Source organism: Danio rerio, chromosome 8, assembly GCF_052040795.2.
Source record: "Danio rerio strain M-AB ecotype USA chromosome 8, GRCz13ab, whole genome shotgun sequence".
In the NCBI taxonomy this organism is placed as follows: domain Eukaryota; kingdom Metazoa; phylum Chordata; class Actinopteri; order Cypriniformes; family Danionidae; genus Danio; species Danio rerio.
In genome coordinates, this window is record NC_141028.1 from 59,584,378 (window position 1) to 59,600,000 (window position 15,623).

The 15,623-nt window shown below is 40.1% G+C and overlaps 1 protein-coding gene and 1 long non-coding RNA gene across 10 annotated transcripts in view; one reads left to right on the forward strand and one right to left on the reverse strand.

Annotated features, from left to right (window-relative positions):
• The first annotated feature begins 106 nt into the window (after nucleotides 1-106).
• Nucleotides 107-15,623, forward strand: part of LOC137496394 (uncharacterized) — a 26,898-nt gene continuing 11,381 nt past the window's right edge. For 3 of the 6 annotated variants that reach the window (XR_015498590.1, XR_015498592.1, XR_015498595.1), the window contains exons 1-2: nucleotides 128-380; nucleotides 1,703-1,831. This is a non-coding gene — a long non-coding RNA (uncharacterized LOC137496394). Of the gene's footprint in view, nucleotides 381-1,702; nucleotides 1,832-14,208 lie in introns of all 6 variants that reach the window. The other 3 variants (XR_015498594.1, XR_015498593.1, XR_015498591.1) reach the window with 3 other exon arrangements.
• Nucleotides 12,441-15,623, reverse strand: part of tcf7l1b (transcription factor 7 like 1b) — a 112,188-nt gene continuing 109,005 nt past the window's right edge. Inside the window, exons 12-13 of one of the 4 annotated variants that reach the window (XR_015496818.1) lie at nucleotides 14,113-14,617; nucleotides 12,441-13,401 (exon numbers count right to left, since the gene is read on the reverse strand). Coding sequence is in view for 1 of the 4 variants with exons in the window: in NM_131296.2 (NP_571371.2) it covers nucleotides 14,214-14,617 (404 nt within the window). In the remaining 3 variants the exon portion in view is untranslated. 4 annotated transcript variants of the gene reach the window in all.

Below are 15,623 nucleotides of genomic sequence, written 5' to 3' on the forward strand. Positions count from 1 at the left end.
TACCCCTATCCCAACCTTAAACATAACCCTCACGGCAAAGTAAAAATATTAATTACTGTGGTACAGTCTCGCATTTGACGTGGGTATCCGCAGCTGTATCCCATCTAGACTTTACCGGGCATTTCTTGAGTAGAGCACGTGCGCCTCTTTGGTTTCCATGGTAACAAACCGGCAGGACGCTAAAGGATTGTTATAAATAAACTAAATACGACATCTTATGAATCCAAAATAAACATTGTAAATTACATATACTCTAATTTAAAATTATTTTCACAAGTTTGAGCTTCACTTCCAACAGAGTTGTTCTGTTTTTGGCTGCATACGTTACTTTTTCCATGCTAACGCTAGCTGTGCTGTCAATACATACATCGAAATTAAAGGTAAGACGATTTTTTATGATAACATAGTCTTAATAATTACTAATTTACAGTTATTTTGAAGGACGAATTCGTGTATAATGAGGCCTGTAGCCAGCCTGGTGTAAAGGGTGGTTGTTTTTTCTCAAAAGTGGACTTTTTTTGCAGTTATTCACCTTATTTGTTATTTAATTATGAGGTTCATGCATTTTAGTCACATGTTAAGCACTGTTTCTAGCTGAATTAGCTTGTCAGCTTTTTGCTTTTTGAGGTAACAAAAACATTTGCTAAATATTTAGAATAAAGAAATATGAAAAGAGTAATTATTTTTAATAAAGACAAATTTATGCATCATATATCATTAGGAAAAAAGGAGTCTGTTCAAGTTCATTCATTTTCTTTTTGGCTTAGTCCCTTTATTAATGTTGGGTCACCATAGCGGAATGAACCACTAACTTATCCAGCATGTTTTACGCACCATCAACCCATCACTGGGAAACATCCATACACACTCATTCACACACATACACTGCGGACAATTTAGCTTATTCAATTCCCCTGTAGCGCAAGTGTTTGGACTGTGGGGAGCACCTGGAGGAAACCCACACCAACACGGGGAGAACATGCCAACTCCACACAGAAATGCCAACTGACCCAGAATGTTCTTATCCAGCCAGTTTTTACGCAGCCGATGCCATTCCAGCCACAACACATCTCTGGGAAACATCCACACACACATTCACACACTACAGACAATTTAGCCTACCCAATTCACCTGTACCGCATGTCTTTGGACTGTGGGGGAAACCGGAGCACCTGGAGGGAACACACGCGAACGCAGGGAGAACATGCAAACTCCACACAGAAACGCCAACTGAGCCGAGGCTCGAACCAGCGACCCAGCCACCTTCTTGCTGTGAGGCGACAGCACTACCTACTGTTCCACTGCCTCACCCTGAATTTATGATGAACTTGCTTATTCTTTCATTTTTATGACATGATGATTTACATTCAGAACAACACGAGAGCAAGCAAACACCTTCCTTTTTACCGGTTTTATTTTTTGTTGGTCTCATTTGTTTATTTTTCCCCCTCAGACACACATGTGAGATGATCTTCTCCGATGTAAAGATGTTACGGCTAATCTTTATCTTGTATGACCTTAAAGACTGCCATGAATAATTTGTAACGGCGGCCAAAAGATCTTGTGCAACATGCAAATCAGGCTGATGTTAATCAATGTTTTCCTCCTCGGCCTCAAATACTCCAGCAGGACTAATTACAGGGCTGACATTTAGTACTGAAACTCATCCCTCTCATTCTTCATCTGCGCTTCCTTCTTTAAGGTCAAATGGTGCTAAATAAAACACGGCGAGGCGTCTTGGGCTGCCGGCCAGTGAAACCAGTTCCTGTTCTGCCAGCAACACACAGCCAAATCTGAAGAGAGAGAGACGATCAAACAATTAATGCACACGGTCAGAAACACACTGCAGCTGTCCATCACCCCTCAGTCATTTTCACTTAGCGCTTTATTGGTCTTTGTATATGACATGTTTGTTTAATGTTAACAGGATATACATTAAGAATTATTCGCCCTCCTGTGAATTTTCATTTTTTTTTAATTGTTTCCCGAATGATGTTGAACAGATTCAGGAATTTTTCACAGTATTTCCTATAATGTTTTTTCTTCTGGAGAAAATCTTATTTGTTTTATTTCGGCTAGAATAAAAGCAGTTCTTAATTTTTTAAAAGCCATTTTAAGGTCAATATTATTAGCCCCCTTAAGCTATATTTGCTTTGGATTATCTCCAGAACAAACCACTGTTATACCATGACTTGCCTAATTACACTAACTTTACCCTAATTAACCCAGTTAAGCCTTTAAATGTCACTTTAAGCTGTATAGAAGTGTCTTGAAAAATATCTAGTCTAATATTATTTACTGTCATCATGACAAAAATAAAATAAATCAGTTATTAGAGATGAGTTATTAAAACTATTATGTTAAGAAATATGTTGAGAAAATCTTCTCTCTGTTAAGCAGAAATTGGGGGGGAGAATATACAGAAGGGCTAACAATTCTGACTTTGAGTCTTTAAAATATAATGGCATGATTATTTTTTAAATGTTTTTTTATTTTTATTTATATTATGTCACGTTAGGCGTGATCAAAACAATAACAAAAACGGGAACAAAAGATAGCGGATTTAAGTGCAGATTTTAATATATTAAAGTGCAAAAACAGTGAACAAAAATCCAAAAATATCAAAGTGCAAAGTAACAAATAAACAACAAAACAAGGAACTAAGACAGATAAACATGAACTAGACTATAGCAAGATACAAGGCAAGATCAGGAACAACCAGGCCCGGATTGGCTAATCGGGAGGACCGGGAGAATTCCCGGTGGGCCGGTCCGTTTTTTGGCCGTGAGGGCCGGTGTTCCTAGCTCCAGAATCTGTTGCTCTCAGCAGTCACACTTTTTAAAAATTATTTATTTATTTACTTGACCACAGCCTTCTTATTCATTATTTTACCGCAGCTCTGCTCTTTTTATCTATTTTCTCGTAGCTACGTGAACAATATAAGTAGATAAGATGGATGTAAGTAGATAAGTCACTTCTAAATGCACAGCTGTTGTGGTACAGTGGTTAGCACGATAGGTTATGGCGCCGCCAACCTGGGTTTGATCCTCGCCTGAGAAACATATATTTTTTTTCATTTTTATTGTTAAGACATATAATACTGTAAGGGTTGTTGAACATTTGAAGTTCTGAAACAGCTGTTTTCTCAAAAAAAGACGTGATAGTGTAATTAGAAACTGAATTGGAAATTACCTTATTTTAACATAGTCAGTGGTGAACTGAGGTGGGCCGGTCTAAGGCTTGAAACTCCAGGGCTGAAAAAGAGTCCCACTCCGGCCCTGGGAACAACAACTTGGAAAAACCAACTTACTGGGTACAAGAACGACAAACGACGTGATGACAAATAGTGGTTGAATGACTGAATATATAATCCTGGTAATCACGGAGAACGGAGACAGCTGTGGTTGTAAATCAGTGTAGATGACAGACCGGGTGTGTGCGCGAAAGAATGTATGAAAATGTAGTCTTTCCTGGGACGCTTTCCTGGGGTGCACTACAGCGCCCTCAGGTGGTCACTGACGGATGTGACATATTATATGTCTTTATGAAGTTTTCAACCCGGGCTCATTCTGAATATGTACCCCTATATACATTTTTGGAGAGTGCCAAATACGTCCCAGGAGCTACATCAGGTTAATGTTGTACCTCAATGTCTTGGGAACGTTGCATTTTGTTTGGAAATGAAAGTCGAGTTGACGTCAGAATCCAACATCAGGCTGACGTCAATGTCCAACGTCTAACCTAAGACCAACCAAATATCAACATGTTACAGATTGTCGTTGTGTGGACGTTACCACTGTGAGGTCTACTAGATGTTGGATTTTGGTTGCCATGTCTGATGAATAAATGTCAGTATTTGAGGTCAATACACTTATTTCATGCGGCTGCCATTTTATAACACGAAAGCGAGGCTGTGGTGGGAAGAAACCCGGAAGTAATGGATCAGCACTGTCAACATTGCAACAACATACTGTGTAGTACAAACCTCCAACTGTTGTCGCAATTTCAAAACTCAGATATGGTGTAAACATCACTTCAATATCATTCAGTTCAGTTTAATTTAAACAATTAACAGCAGATTAGGCATCAAACAACATCATAATCTCTTTCAGAGTGTCCTCCAAGGCTTCGGTTCATGGCACCAGGTAAACACAGTGGGGATGCTTCCCTGCTTGCTTCAGCCTATGTAACCCGGTGAGCGATAAAACAATGCAGTCTTCTGTAGCACATCCTACAGTACACGTAGCATGTCTATTTCCCACTAACATTTAAGCGCTGTTGAGCTCATTCTTAAACACCACTGATTTGCCATAGTATTCACCAGAAATGACTGTGATTGGCCGTGAAGGTCATCAGTTCACTGCACTTCACTGAGTGCAGATGCAGATGCACAAACAGTGGAGCGTTTAAAGCTGCAAAGATCAGTCGAGTCATCAGCAGATCGCTCATCTGTGTTTGCACTCGGTAAACAGTGGTGAAGTGCAGTGAACTGATGACCTCAACGGCCAATCACAGTCATTTCTGTTGAGCACTGGTGAATACTATGGCAAATCAGCGGTGTTGCATTGAACAGTGCTTAAATGTTAACAGGAAATTGAATTTTTTATAAATTTAAGTAACGTAATTCTAGTCTAATAAAGTGAAAGAATCAGATCATTAACTTGAGTTTGATAAATGGCATCTAAAACATGTGTTTGGGAAAGAAAACCTTAGCTAACTAGTGCCATTTCCCTTATTTAACTGAAAATTAAGTCTGATATGCCTTTTTATTTTCACTTTTCATTCAGAACAGAACCTTCGGGTCACTCGGAAGACGGTGAAATTATAAATTTGTGTCACTTTCTCTTCAATGATAAGATAAACTGCCAGGTACACAACATTCCTGTGTGACACAGTTGATACTTCTGGGTTTCTTCCCACCGCAGCCTCGATTTCGCTTTTTTAATGGCGGCTGCGTGAAATCAGTCTATATGACGTTAAAGATGTTGGATTTTGGTCACCTGACATCACGACCTAAACTGAACCTAATTTTAATATCTTATGGTGTTGTGTGCCTGCGAGACAGAAGCTGCGTTCCAAATCGCATACTTATGCACTATTCTACGCCATTTTGTAGTATAATAAGTGTTCACACTAAAAACTCTAAAAGTAATAAGTGCACTTTAATTACCCGGATGATGCACTCATTCAGTCGGTAAACAGAAGTGTGGAATGATGGACACTTCACACACTCAACGACCGCAGCTTTGCTCGCGTAGCGGAAGGGGCGGAGCTATCAGGCGCACATATTGGATAGCTTTATTTATTTTGGATTGTGAAAGCAAAATTTTCCCATGAGAGTGATTATAGCGCCTCCTAACGGTGAATGAGGTTATACTCATGGCAGGTATTATTTGATATTTCGATCATTTATTTTACTGAATTGTCGACCGTCAAACGTCATCAGGGAAACGGTTTGAATTTCCGCTTAGTAAAAAAACATTAGTGCTTCATTTGGGACGACACTACACACATATACTATGATGTTTTTTTCCCTCTCCGCTGTCGCCACTGGCTTGCATGGTTCAGTATCTGAAAAGCTATGCATCGATGAATTTGCTCTTCAGTGTTTGGACTCTCAGTAATGATTTCAAACCACACTGAACTGAGCTAAACTGAACTTAAACACTAAAAACTGCACTACCCTGATCCAGTTACTATGACCATTTATGTGAAGCTGCTTTGACACAATCTACATTGTAAAAGCGCTATACAAATAAAGCTGAATTGAATTAAATTGAATGTTGAGTGTGTAAGTGCATAAGTACATCGTGCATGAGTGCATAGTGTATAGTGTGCCATTTGAGACGCAGCTAATAACTAAATGCACTACAGAATGTTACGTTTACACACATCCACAAAGATCTACTCTTATACTTTGAGAAATATTTACAACAGATACGTTTACTCCACTTGCACTACATTTTAACTAACATTTCTTTCAGTTTTTACTCTTTTAATGGTGTTTAAAATCCTTTATGGGTTTGAAAGGAGATTTTCTTTTTGTTTTAATAAATAACGCCAATGTCTGGAGATCTCCATAAGTCTGAATTGAAGAGAGTAAAAAACAAAAACTTGACATTCATACTGCTTCGATGACATCATTCAGTCATATTTACAGCAGAAAATGACTGATGAAGACTGAAAACAGCAAATAACCCCAGAGTGTCCATCAATGACAGATTGAGTGCTGGAGCTGATCTGACGGATGTTTCCTTTGTCTCATTATTGATTGTCGGATGCAGGAATGTAAACACAATGTCAGGTGATTCCGACACATCAAAGGCTGCCGCTGATATGAGCGCAGGATCAAAGCGGATCGGCGGCAGACGGTTGGCCAGCTGATTGAGCTGAATTAACATGTATTAATTCTGACCTTGTGACGAGCAGACAGATGTGTGTCTTATGAAAAACCGCACTCAACACACACACACACACACACACACACACACACACACATTAAAAGGGGCAGATTACACTCCTACTGGAGCCCAGAGACTGACCGCATCTCATTAGTAAACACATCAGAAGAGGTCATCGTGAGAAAGTCAACATAAAAAATACTATAGTCATTTATAGTAAGAGGGGTAGCACGTTCGCCTCACAGCAAGAACATCGCTGGTTTGAGTTTGCATGTTCTCCCCGTGTTGGCGTGTTGGTGTTTCCCCCACAAGTCCAAAAACATGGTATAGGTGAATTGAGTAAGCTAAATTGGCCGTGATGTATGAGTGTAAATGGGTGTGTATGGATGTTTTCCAGTCATGGGTAGCAGCTGGAAGGGCATACGCTGTGTTAAACATATGCTGGATAAGTTGGTGGTTCATTCTACTGTGGCGACCGCTGATTAATTAAGAGAATAAAGCCGAAAAGAAAATGAATTAATGAATTTATAGTAAATACTAATAGGAACGTTTATTATATATTATTGTATTTACAACAGTGGCTCAGTGGTTAGCAGTGTTGGGGAGGTTACTTTGGAAATGTAGTAGATTACAGATTACAAATGACCCTATTTAAAATGTAAGGTTTCTAATGGATATTTTCAATTAAATCATTTTCAAGCATTTACACTGAGTAGGTGTGACCTTACACTAACATCTCTCATCACTTGAATTAAGATGATATATTTTTTATTTTAAAGTACAGCCACCACAAAACTAGACCTTATAACAAAAAACTGTTGCTACAAAATCTAAACTTTTGTTAGTTGTGCAGGGTGATTTTTGTGACATTTGCAATAAAATTACATCTAAGCTATTTTGCTATTTTAATTTTTAAATCGAAGCAACTTAAATCCAAGTCGATCACTCTTAGTGGTGAATAAAACTGTCATTAAAACATATAAGGGAGAATTGTTCAGTTCAATTATTTACTGTAAATAATTTGCTGTAACAGAAACAAATTATAGTATATAAAGCAAAAACAAAGAATCCTCAAACTGGAAAACCAATCAAAAGCATCAGAATAGCAGCTCTTTAATAAATGGCCCTAACAAAAGGCATCGTGCATATCAAAAACAGGAAAAGCAACAGATTAATATTATTCAACATATTTAGATGTAACCATATTTGTAATCTTTAACATTTTCTAAAGTAGCTGTAATTTAATTACACATTTTTTTTCCTCAGTAACTGTAACTAATTACTGTTACTTTTAATTTGTAATTAAATTACGTATCACCGTTACATGTAATTAGTTACTCCCCAACACTGGTGGTTAGCACTGTGGGCTCACAGCAAGAAGGTCGCTGGTTTGAGTCTCGGCTGGGTCAGTTGGCATTTCAGTGTAGAGTTGTTCTCCCTGTGCTGGCGTGGGTTTCCTCCGTGTGCTTTGGTTTCCCCCACATGCGCTATAGGGGTAAAACATATGCTGGTATAGTTGGCAGTTCATTCAGCTGTGGCGACTACTGATAAATAAAGAAACTAAGCCGAAGGAAAATAAATGAATAATGAAAAACTTATTATTGTACTAATATCATAGAAATATGTACGATTGATAATAACAATAAAACACCATTGAGTTAAAACACACAAACTATTAGGAAATATCCTTGCAGCGTGAAACACCAGCAGGTGTGTATTGCTCGTAGGAACTATTTTTATAATAAGATGCTAATGCAGTGAAGTGCAACACAATTAAATAAGGGCTGAACTCATCAGGTAAACACGGGATTGTGCTGCGCCTGCAACTCCAGCCCGGTTAACAAGCACTTCTGCAGGACTGACTGGAGAAAACAAGCTTGGAGAATAATCACAGATATCTTTCTCCAGCTCGTCTCTCTAACAGGCCAGTCATATTAAAGTCACTCAGCTGCTCGCGCGCATGTGTGTGTGTGCTCTAGCCTTAAGGAGCCAGGCTTTCTCTGTTGTCTGACAACTCATTACCTTTAATTTGGTTGATGGCTCCGGAGCTGAGGGGACACACAGAGACACGGGGCCCCAGAGAGCAGTGCAGGGCCCGGGATGATGCAAGGCATATTTCTCGCTTCTCTAATGACTGCCGAGAAAAATAAAATATAAGCTTTTGTGTGCATGTGTGTGTGTGTGTGTGTGTATGTATGTGACTGACAGCTCTGTACCTCACCTGAGGGCAGAGAGGGAAATGAGCGCTCAACGTGTGTCAACCTGTCCGTCTGCACACACACACGCACACATATGCTCACACTCAGGCCCACATACACTTATGCACACATGTGCACACACACACACACACACACACACACACACACACACACATATATATATATGTATATAAATAAAATTAATTCATTTTCTTTTCTGCTTAGTCTCTATTAATCAGGGGTCGCCACAGCGGAATGAACCACCAACTTATCCAGCATATGTTTTACACAGCGGATACCCCATCCAGTCGCAACCCAACTCTGGGACACACCCATACACACTCATTCACACACATACACCATAGCCAATTTAGCTGATTCAATTCCCCTATAGCGCATGTGTTTGGACTTGTGGGGGACACCCGAGCACCCGGAGGAAACCCACGCCAACACTGGGAGAACAGGCAAACTCCACACATGCCAACTGACCCAGCTGAGACTCAAACCAGCGACCTTCTTGCTGTGAGGTGATTGTTGTACCCACTGCGCCACCGTGACGCCCTCTTTTTTTTTTTTTTTTTTTTTAAATTTGGAAATTACTAGGAGTGTGACAAGATGCTTACGAGATGAGACACGAGATTGGGTTCACGAGAATGAGACAAAATTTTGACAGCGTTTTTAATAAATCTTCAAAGATGATATATATGAATGGAAAATAGGCTTTTATTCAACAACAAAAAAAGTAGTTGTAGCCTCTTTTGGATGCGTCAACCCTTAAACTTAGGTGAAGAAAACAAGTGACGCACAACTCCAAGACCAGCCTGGGCTGCCAGGTGTGTGGAAAGCTCTTGATTTGCAGTTCAAATCCTATCCTGCCTCCAATCTTCAATGCTAATTTCACCGTCACCCTCCATCATAACATTACAACTCACGAGACAACTTTCACCTCAATAAGAAATCTCATTATGAATTAATCTCGCAAGATCTCATCACACCCCTAGAAATTAGGCAACTTTAATGCAAAATAGTTTGGTATATTTACCTTCGGCCCACAGCTATCAATGATATTTGGTTTTGGGGCGTTTTTCGAAAAAGTTTGGGCACCCCTGGATTAGACAACAAACAGAAATGGTGAGCAGGAGGAGTCTGATAGGCTTAATAACTTTCCCCAAACCCTTTTCCCCATCTTTCTTAATAAAATGCCTACTTAACTACATCCAATCAGCTCGCAGTAGAAAAAACAAGCCACGCCCAGTGCTTTATCGATTAATATTACGTTTTTCTAGGAACTGCGTCACAATAGGAACAAAAAACGGTCGCAGCATCCGCTTCATGCGGACTTTAAATTCTCACATTATGTCTGTCTGAGGTATTGGGTGTGGCTAACATACTTAATCACGCCCCTTCAACTGTCAGTTTAGAATACAAATAGAAATGTTGAGAAGGAGGAGTCTGATAGGTTGTAATAAATCTCCCCAAACCCTTTCCACCATCTTTCTGAATGAAATGCCTACATTACCACATCCAATCAGCTCACAGCAGAAAAACAAGCCACGCCCACTTTTTTCTCATTTAATAATCTGTTTCTCTAGGAACTTTGTCACAATACAAGCAAAAAATGGTCGCAGCTTCTGTTTCATGCAGACTTTAAATTCGTAGACTACATCTGTCCAAGGTGTTGGGCGTGGCTAACATACTTAACCACACCCCTTCAGCTGTCAGTTTTGGCAAAAAAACAGAAATGGTGAGGAGGAGGAGTCTGTTGTTAGGTTGTAATAACCAAGATTTACCAATCTTTCTGAATGAAATGCCTACTTTACCACATCCAATCAGCTGCACTACAAAAAAACAAGCCACACCCACTGTTTTCCCCTTAAATATTCCGTTTCTCTAGGAACTGCGTCACATTAAAAAAACGGTCGCAGCTTCCAGTTCATGACGACTGTAAGTGTAATAGTCCCCAGTGTAGTTGAAGCTCTGGATCATTTTCGTCCCTCAGGATTATATGAGGTGTGTCCGGGTTTCACCTGCGCTCCGACTCTTCCTGGCATCTCCAGCCGCTCCTAAAGTCCCTCAATGACAGAGGACTCTACCTTGTGTGTTTTTCACTAATTGAAAAGACTAATGAGCTCCCGAGAGCTCCATCCTATTAGCACACACTTAATTACAGCTCCAGCAGCAGCAGCCAAAGCACAGATCAAGACCAGCCGAGACGCGGCGTTGACCTGCTTTTTGTCGTTGTTTTGGGACTTTGCATTCCAGGAAGGAACAGATGTCTATTGCTTTTTCTTTTTTTTATAAAGCGTGTTTATTTCTGGCAGAAGTGTGTGTTGCTCTGGCTCATCTGTTTATTTTCCAGTGCGGTTTGCCTAAATTCCACCTATTAAAGATTTAACTCCTCTATCAGCAGGGTTTCTCCGGCACATGGTTAGCGGAGCCTTTTCTGCTCCAGATGCTGTTTTAGAGGCAGATTTTACTCATCAAGAACAAAGCATTGAAATACATTTCATTTATTCATTTTCTTTTTGGCTTAATCCCTGTATTAATCAGGGGTCACCACAGCGGAATGAACCGCCAACTTATCCAGCATATGTTTTAAGCAGTGGATGCCCTTTCAGCTGCAACCCATACACTCTCATTAACACACATACACTATGGGCAATTTAGCTTACCCAATTCCCCTACAGCGCATGTGTTTGGACTGTGGGGAAAGCCGGAGCAAACCCACAGAACATGCAAACTCCACACAGAAATGCCAACTGGCCCAGCCGAGGCTCGAACCAGCAACCTTCTTGCTGTGAGGCGATTGTGCTATTCACTGCACCACTGTAACAGCTCTTTCTGATATGTTCATTGTTGAATATACAGACTTTTGAAAAGCTCACATTATAATACCAGCATTTAGCTACATGCTGCGTTATCCTGCTGGAAGTAGCCATCAGATGATGGAGACACTGTGCTCATAAAGGGATGGACATGGTCAGCAGCAATACTCAGGTAGGCTGTGGAGTTGAGACGATGCTCAATTGGTACTAATGGACCCAAAGAGTGCCAAGAAAATCTCCCCCACACCATTACACCACCACCACCAGCCTGAACCGCTGATACAAGGCAGGATGGATCCATGCTTTCATGTTGCTGATGCCAAATTGTGAGCCGAGCATCCGAATGTGTCAGCAGAAATGGAGACTCATCAGAGCAGGCAACGTTTCTCCAATCTTCTGTTGTCCAGTTTTGGTGAGTCTGTGTGAATTGTAGCCTCAGTTTCCTGTTCTTAGCTGGCAGGAGCGGGACCCGGTGTGCTCTTCTGCTGCTGTAGCCCATCCGCCTCAAGGTTGGACGTGTTGTGTGTTCAGAGATGCTCTTCTGCAGAGCTCGGTTGTAACGAGTGCTTTTTTGAGTTACTGTTGCCTTTCTGTCAGCTGGAACCAGTCTGGCCATTCTCCTCTGACCATCAACAAGGCATTTGCGCCCACAGAACTGCCGCTTACTGGATATGTCGTCTTTGTCGGACCATTCTCTGTAAACCCTAGAGATGATTGTGTATGAAAATCCCAGTAGATCAGCAGTTTCTGAAATACTCAGACCAGCCCGTCTGGCACCAACAACCATGTTCAAAGTCACTTAAATCCCCTTTCTTCCCCATTGACCATGTCTACTTGCCTAAATGCATGTTGCTGCCATGTGATTGGCTGATTTGAAATTTGCAGTTGGACAGGCATACCTAATTAAGTGGCCAGTGAGTGTATATTGTATACACACACACATACATACACACATCCACACTTTTTGATTGACTAATCCATGCATGCATTATTAAAAAAAGACACGAACATCATTCTTTTTTAGAAACAATTTACAAGTTTTATTTATCAAGTTCACACACTTCAAAACTGGGGTAGAGGGGTCATTGCAAAGAGGACTAATAAATCGCCATTACTATGAATTAAACTCCAAAACTACCATTTAATTACAGGCAAGCTTAAAGTTTCTTTTTTTTGTTGTTTTGTTCCTTCGTGTCTTTTAAAAGTAGTTATTTTAATACACGTATCCTTTATACAAGTTTACTGAATAAATGCATCAAATAAGAAACCAGTTCCAAAGTAGACGTTACAAAAAATACATTGTTTTATACAGACACAGAAAAAGCAGATGATCAAATATTGACCAATAATATTTATTTCCTTTTCACTTATCAAAAAAGTTGAACCTGACATCTATTTCTGGGAAAGGTAAAAAGCAAATGTACAGCATCGTTGAACAGATGTTTGAAGCAACACCACACTTTTTTGGGGGGGAAATAGACTAATTTTACAGCTTTCTTAGCTGAGTTTTCCCATGTTTGAATCCATTCAGATGATCTCAAGGTCTGGCTGGAGCAGTTTTAGGTTAGCTTAGCATAAATCATTGAATCAGATTAGACTATTAGCATCTGGATTAAAATGTAAAAAAAAAAAAAAAAGTTATGATAGTTTCCTTATTTAAAGCTGGACTCTTCTGTAGTTTAATCCTGTACTTAGACTGAATACTTTTAGCTTAGCATAAAGCACTGAATCGGATTAGACCATTAGCATCTCACTCAAAAAAGTAAAAAAAAGAGTATTGTTAATTTCCCTATTTAAAGCTGGCCTCTTCTGTAATTTTATCTTGTATTAAGACTGAACACTTTTAGCTTATCTTAGTATAAATCATTGAATCGGATTATACCATTAACCTCTGGTTTATTTTTTTTTTAAATGACAGTTTTGATGACTTTGCTATTTAAAGCCGGACTCTTCTGTAGTTTCACACTTTTAGCTTAGCTTAGCATAAATCATTGAATCAGATTAGACCATTAGCATCTCATTTAAAAATGTAAAATGTTTTGATAATTTCCCTATTTAAAGCTGGACTCTCTTCTGTAGTTTCATCCTGTTCTAATACTGAAAACTTTTAGCTTAGCTTAGCATAAATCATTGAATTGGATTAGGCCATTAGCATCTGGTTTATAAATATTTAAAATGATAGTTTTGATGATTTTCCTACTTAAAGCTGGACTCTTCTGTAGTTTCTTCGTGTACTGAGACTGAAAGACGTGAAATGAACAGTTGTTATTCTCTAGACTGATGTCTACGAACTATAATCTCACTCTAGCGTAATAATTAATTAACTTTAGGCTACAGCAGGCGCAGTGATATTACGCAGCGACTTAAAATAGAAGTGTGAGTATGAGAGTATAGTTTCTAGTCATATCCGCCTACAAAATAGCAACTTTCCATTTTCTATAATTTAAACTATAATTTAATCATTTAAAACATTTTCAAACCAGATGCTAATGGTCTAATCTGATTCAATGATTTATGCTAAGCTAAGCTAAAAGTGTTCCGTCTTAGAACAGGATGAAACTACAGAAGAGTCCAGCTTTAAATAGGAAAATTAATCAAAACGCTTTTTAACATTTTTGAGTGAGATGCTAATGGTCTAATCCGATTCAATGATCTATGCTAAGCTAAGCTAAAGTGTTAGCCCCAGACTAGTAGATCAGCTGAATAGATTTAAACATGCTAAAACTCTCCTGTTGAACTCTGTAAAAGGAGTCTATTTAGTAAAGTGTGGTGTTTGTTCAACAGAATTGTCAGTCGCTGGATTTGGTGACCAGAGAAAGCGGCTGCGACTGGAACAGAGCATGATGGGAATGAAGAGCGGCCTGGTGGAACGGAGAGGGCGGAGTGAGGAGGGCGAAAGGGAGTGGCCTGGAGAGAAGGGGCGGAGTTGGCAGCCCAGAGGAGGAGGAGGATGATGATGATGATGAAGATGGCGGTGGTTTGGACAGCAGCGGGAATCTCTCTGGTTTGGTGGTCAGGGACAACGGCTGCGCCTGCTCAGAGTGTGTGGCGGCTGGTGCAGCGGGTGATGCCAGAGCTGCAGAGGGCGTGGCCGGAGAGTCCAGCATGCTGCCGTGGGAGGAGCCTGGGCTGTCAATCATCTTCTCCTGAGGAAGGTACTGCACACATGGCTTCTTACTCCGCATGGAGAAATCTGGAAGAAGATAAAGAACAACCTCATCAATGATTTAGGAATGCTTGACTGTAACTACAGCAGAGCTGGAGAAGACCGGGAGAAACACTGACGTTATGATGCACTCACAGAAACACTGAAGGGCAGTTTCTGACAGAAGTCTCACTGACTTTACTTTTGAAAATATTAAGCTGCTTTTGTTTCTACGACATACTCAGAACTTGGTGGATATTTTAAAGCAGTGTTTCTCAACCACGTTCCTGGAAGACCACCAGCACTACATGTTTTGGATGTCACCTCTGTCACACCCATTACAGGTCTTTCAGTCTCCGCTAAAGAGCTGATGATCTGAATCAGGTGTGTTTGGTTAAGGTGCTATGAGCTGTGTCCTAAATGGCACACTATACACCACGGCTGCTCAACCCTGATCCTGGAGATCTACCTTCAGGGGCGAATTTGCCATGTGGCAAATGCCCGAACGGCCAGACCATTTTTTTTTTTTAATTATGTAAATTAAATTATGTAATGTAATATTATGTATTGTTTTTACATGCACGCAGCGTTTATCTCTTCCAAGATGTGAATATGATGATGATGATGATGATAATAGTAATAATAATAATAATAAATGTTAAGCATTTGGCCCAATCGGCCAAACGACCGGCTGGTTTCAAGATGGGTCAATCCAATCCGACCTAATCAGAGATTACGTGGACAGAATTAAAATCTGGCAAGAATGTCAAACAAACAGTAAGTGCAACACAAGCGAACTGTCAGAGATGGACAGTAAAAAAAGGAAAGCCGGTGCCGAAAAGTTTAGAGAAAGCAAAAAAAGGGGGGGGGCAACACAGTGGCGCAGTGGGTAGCGCTGTCTCCTCACAGCAGGAAGGTCAAGTGAATGGTTTGATGGTCAGTTGGTGCTTCTGTGTGGAGTTTGCATATTCTCCATGTGTTGACCTGAGTTGTCTCCGGCTGCTCCGGTTTCCCCCACAAGTCCAAACACATGCACTATAGAAGTATTGGGTAG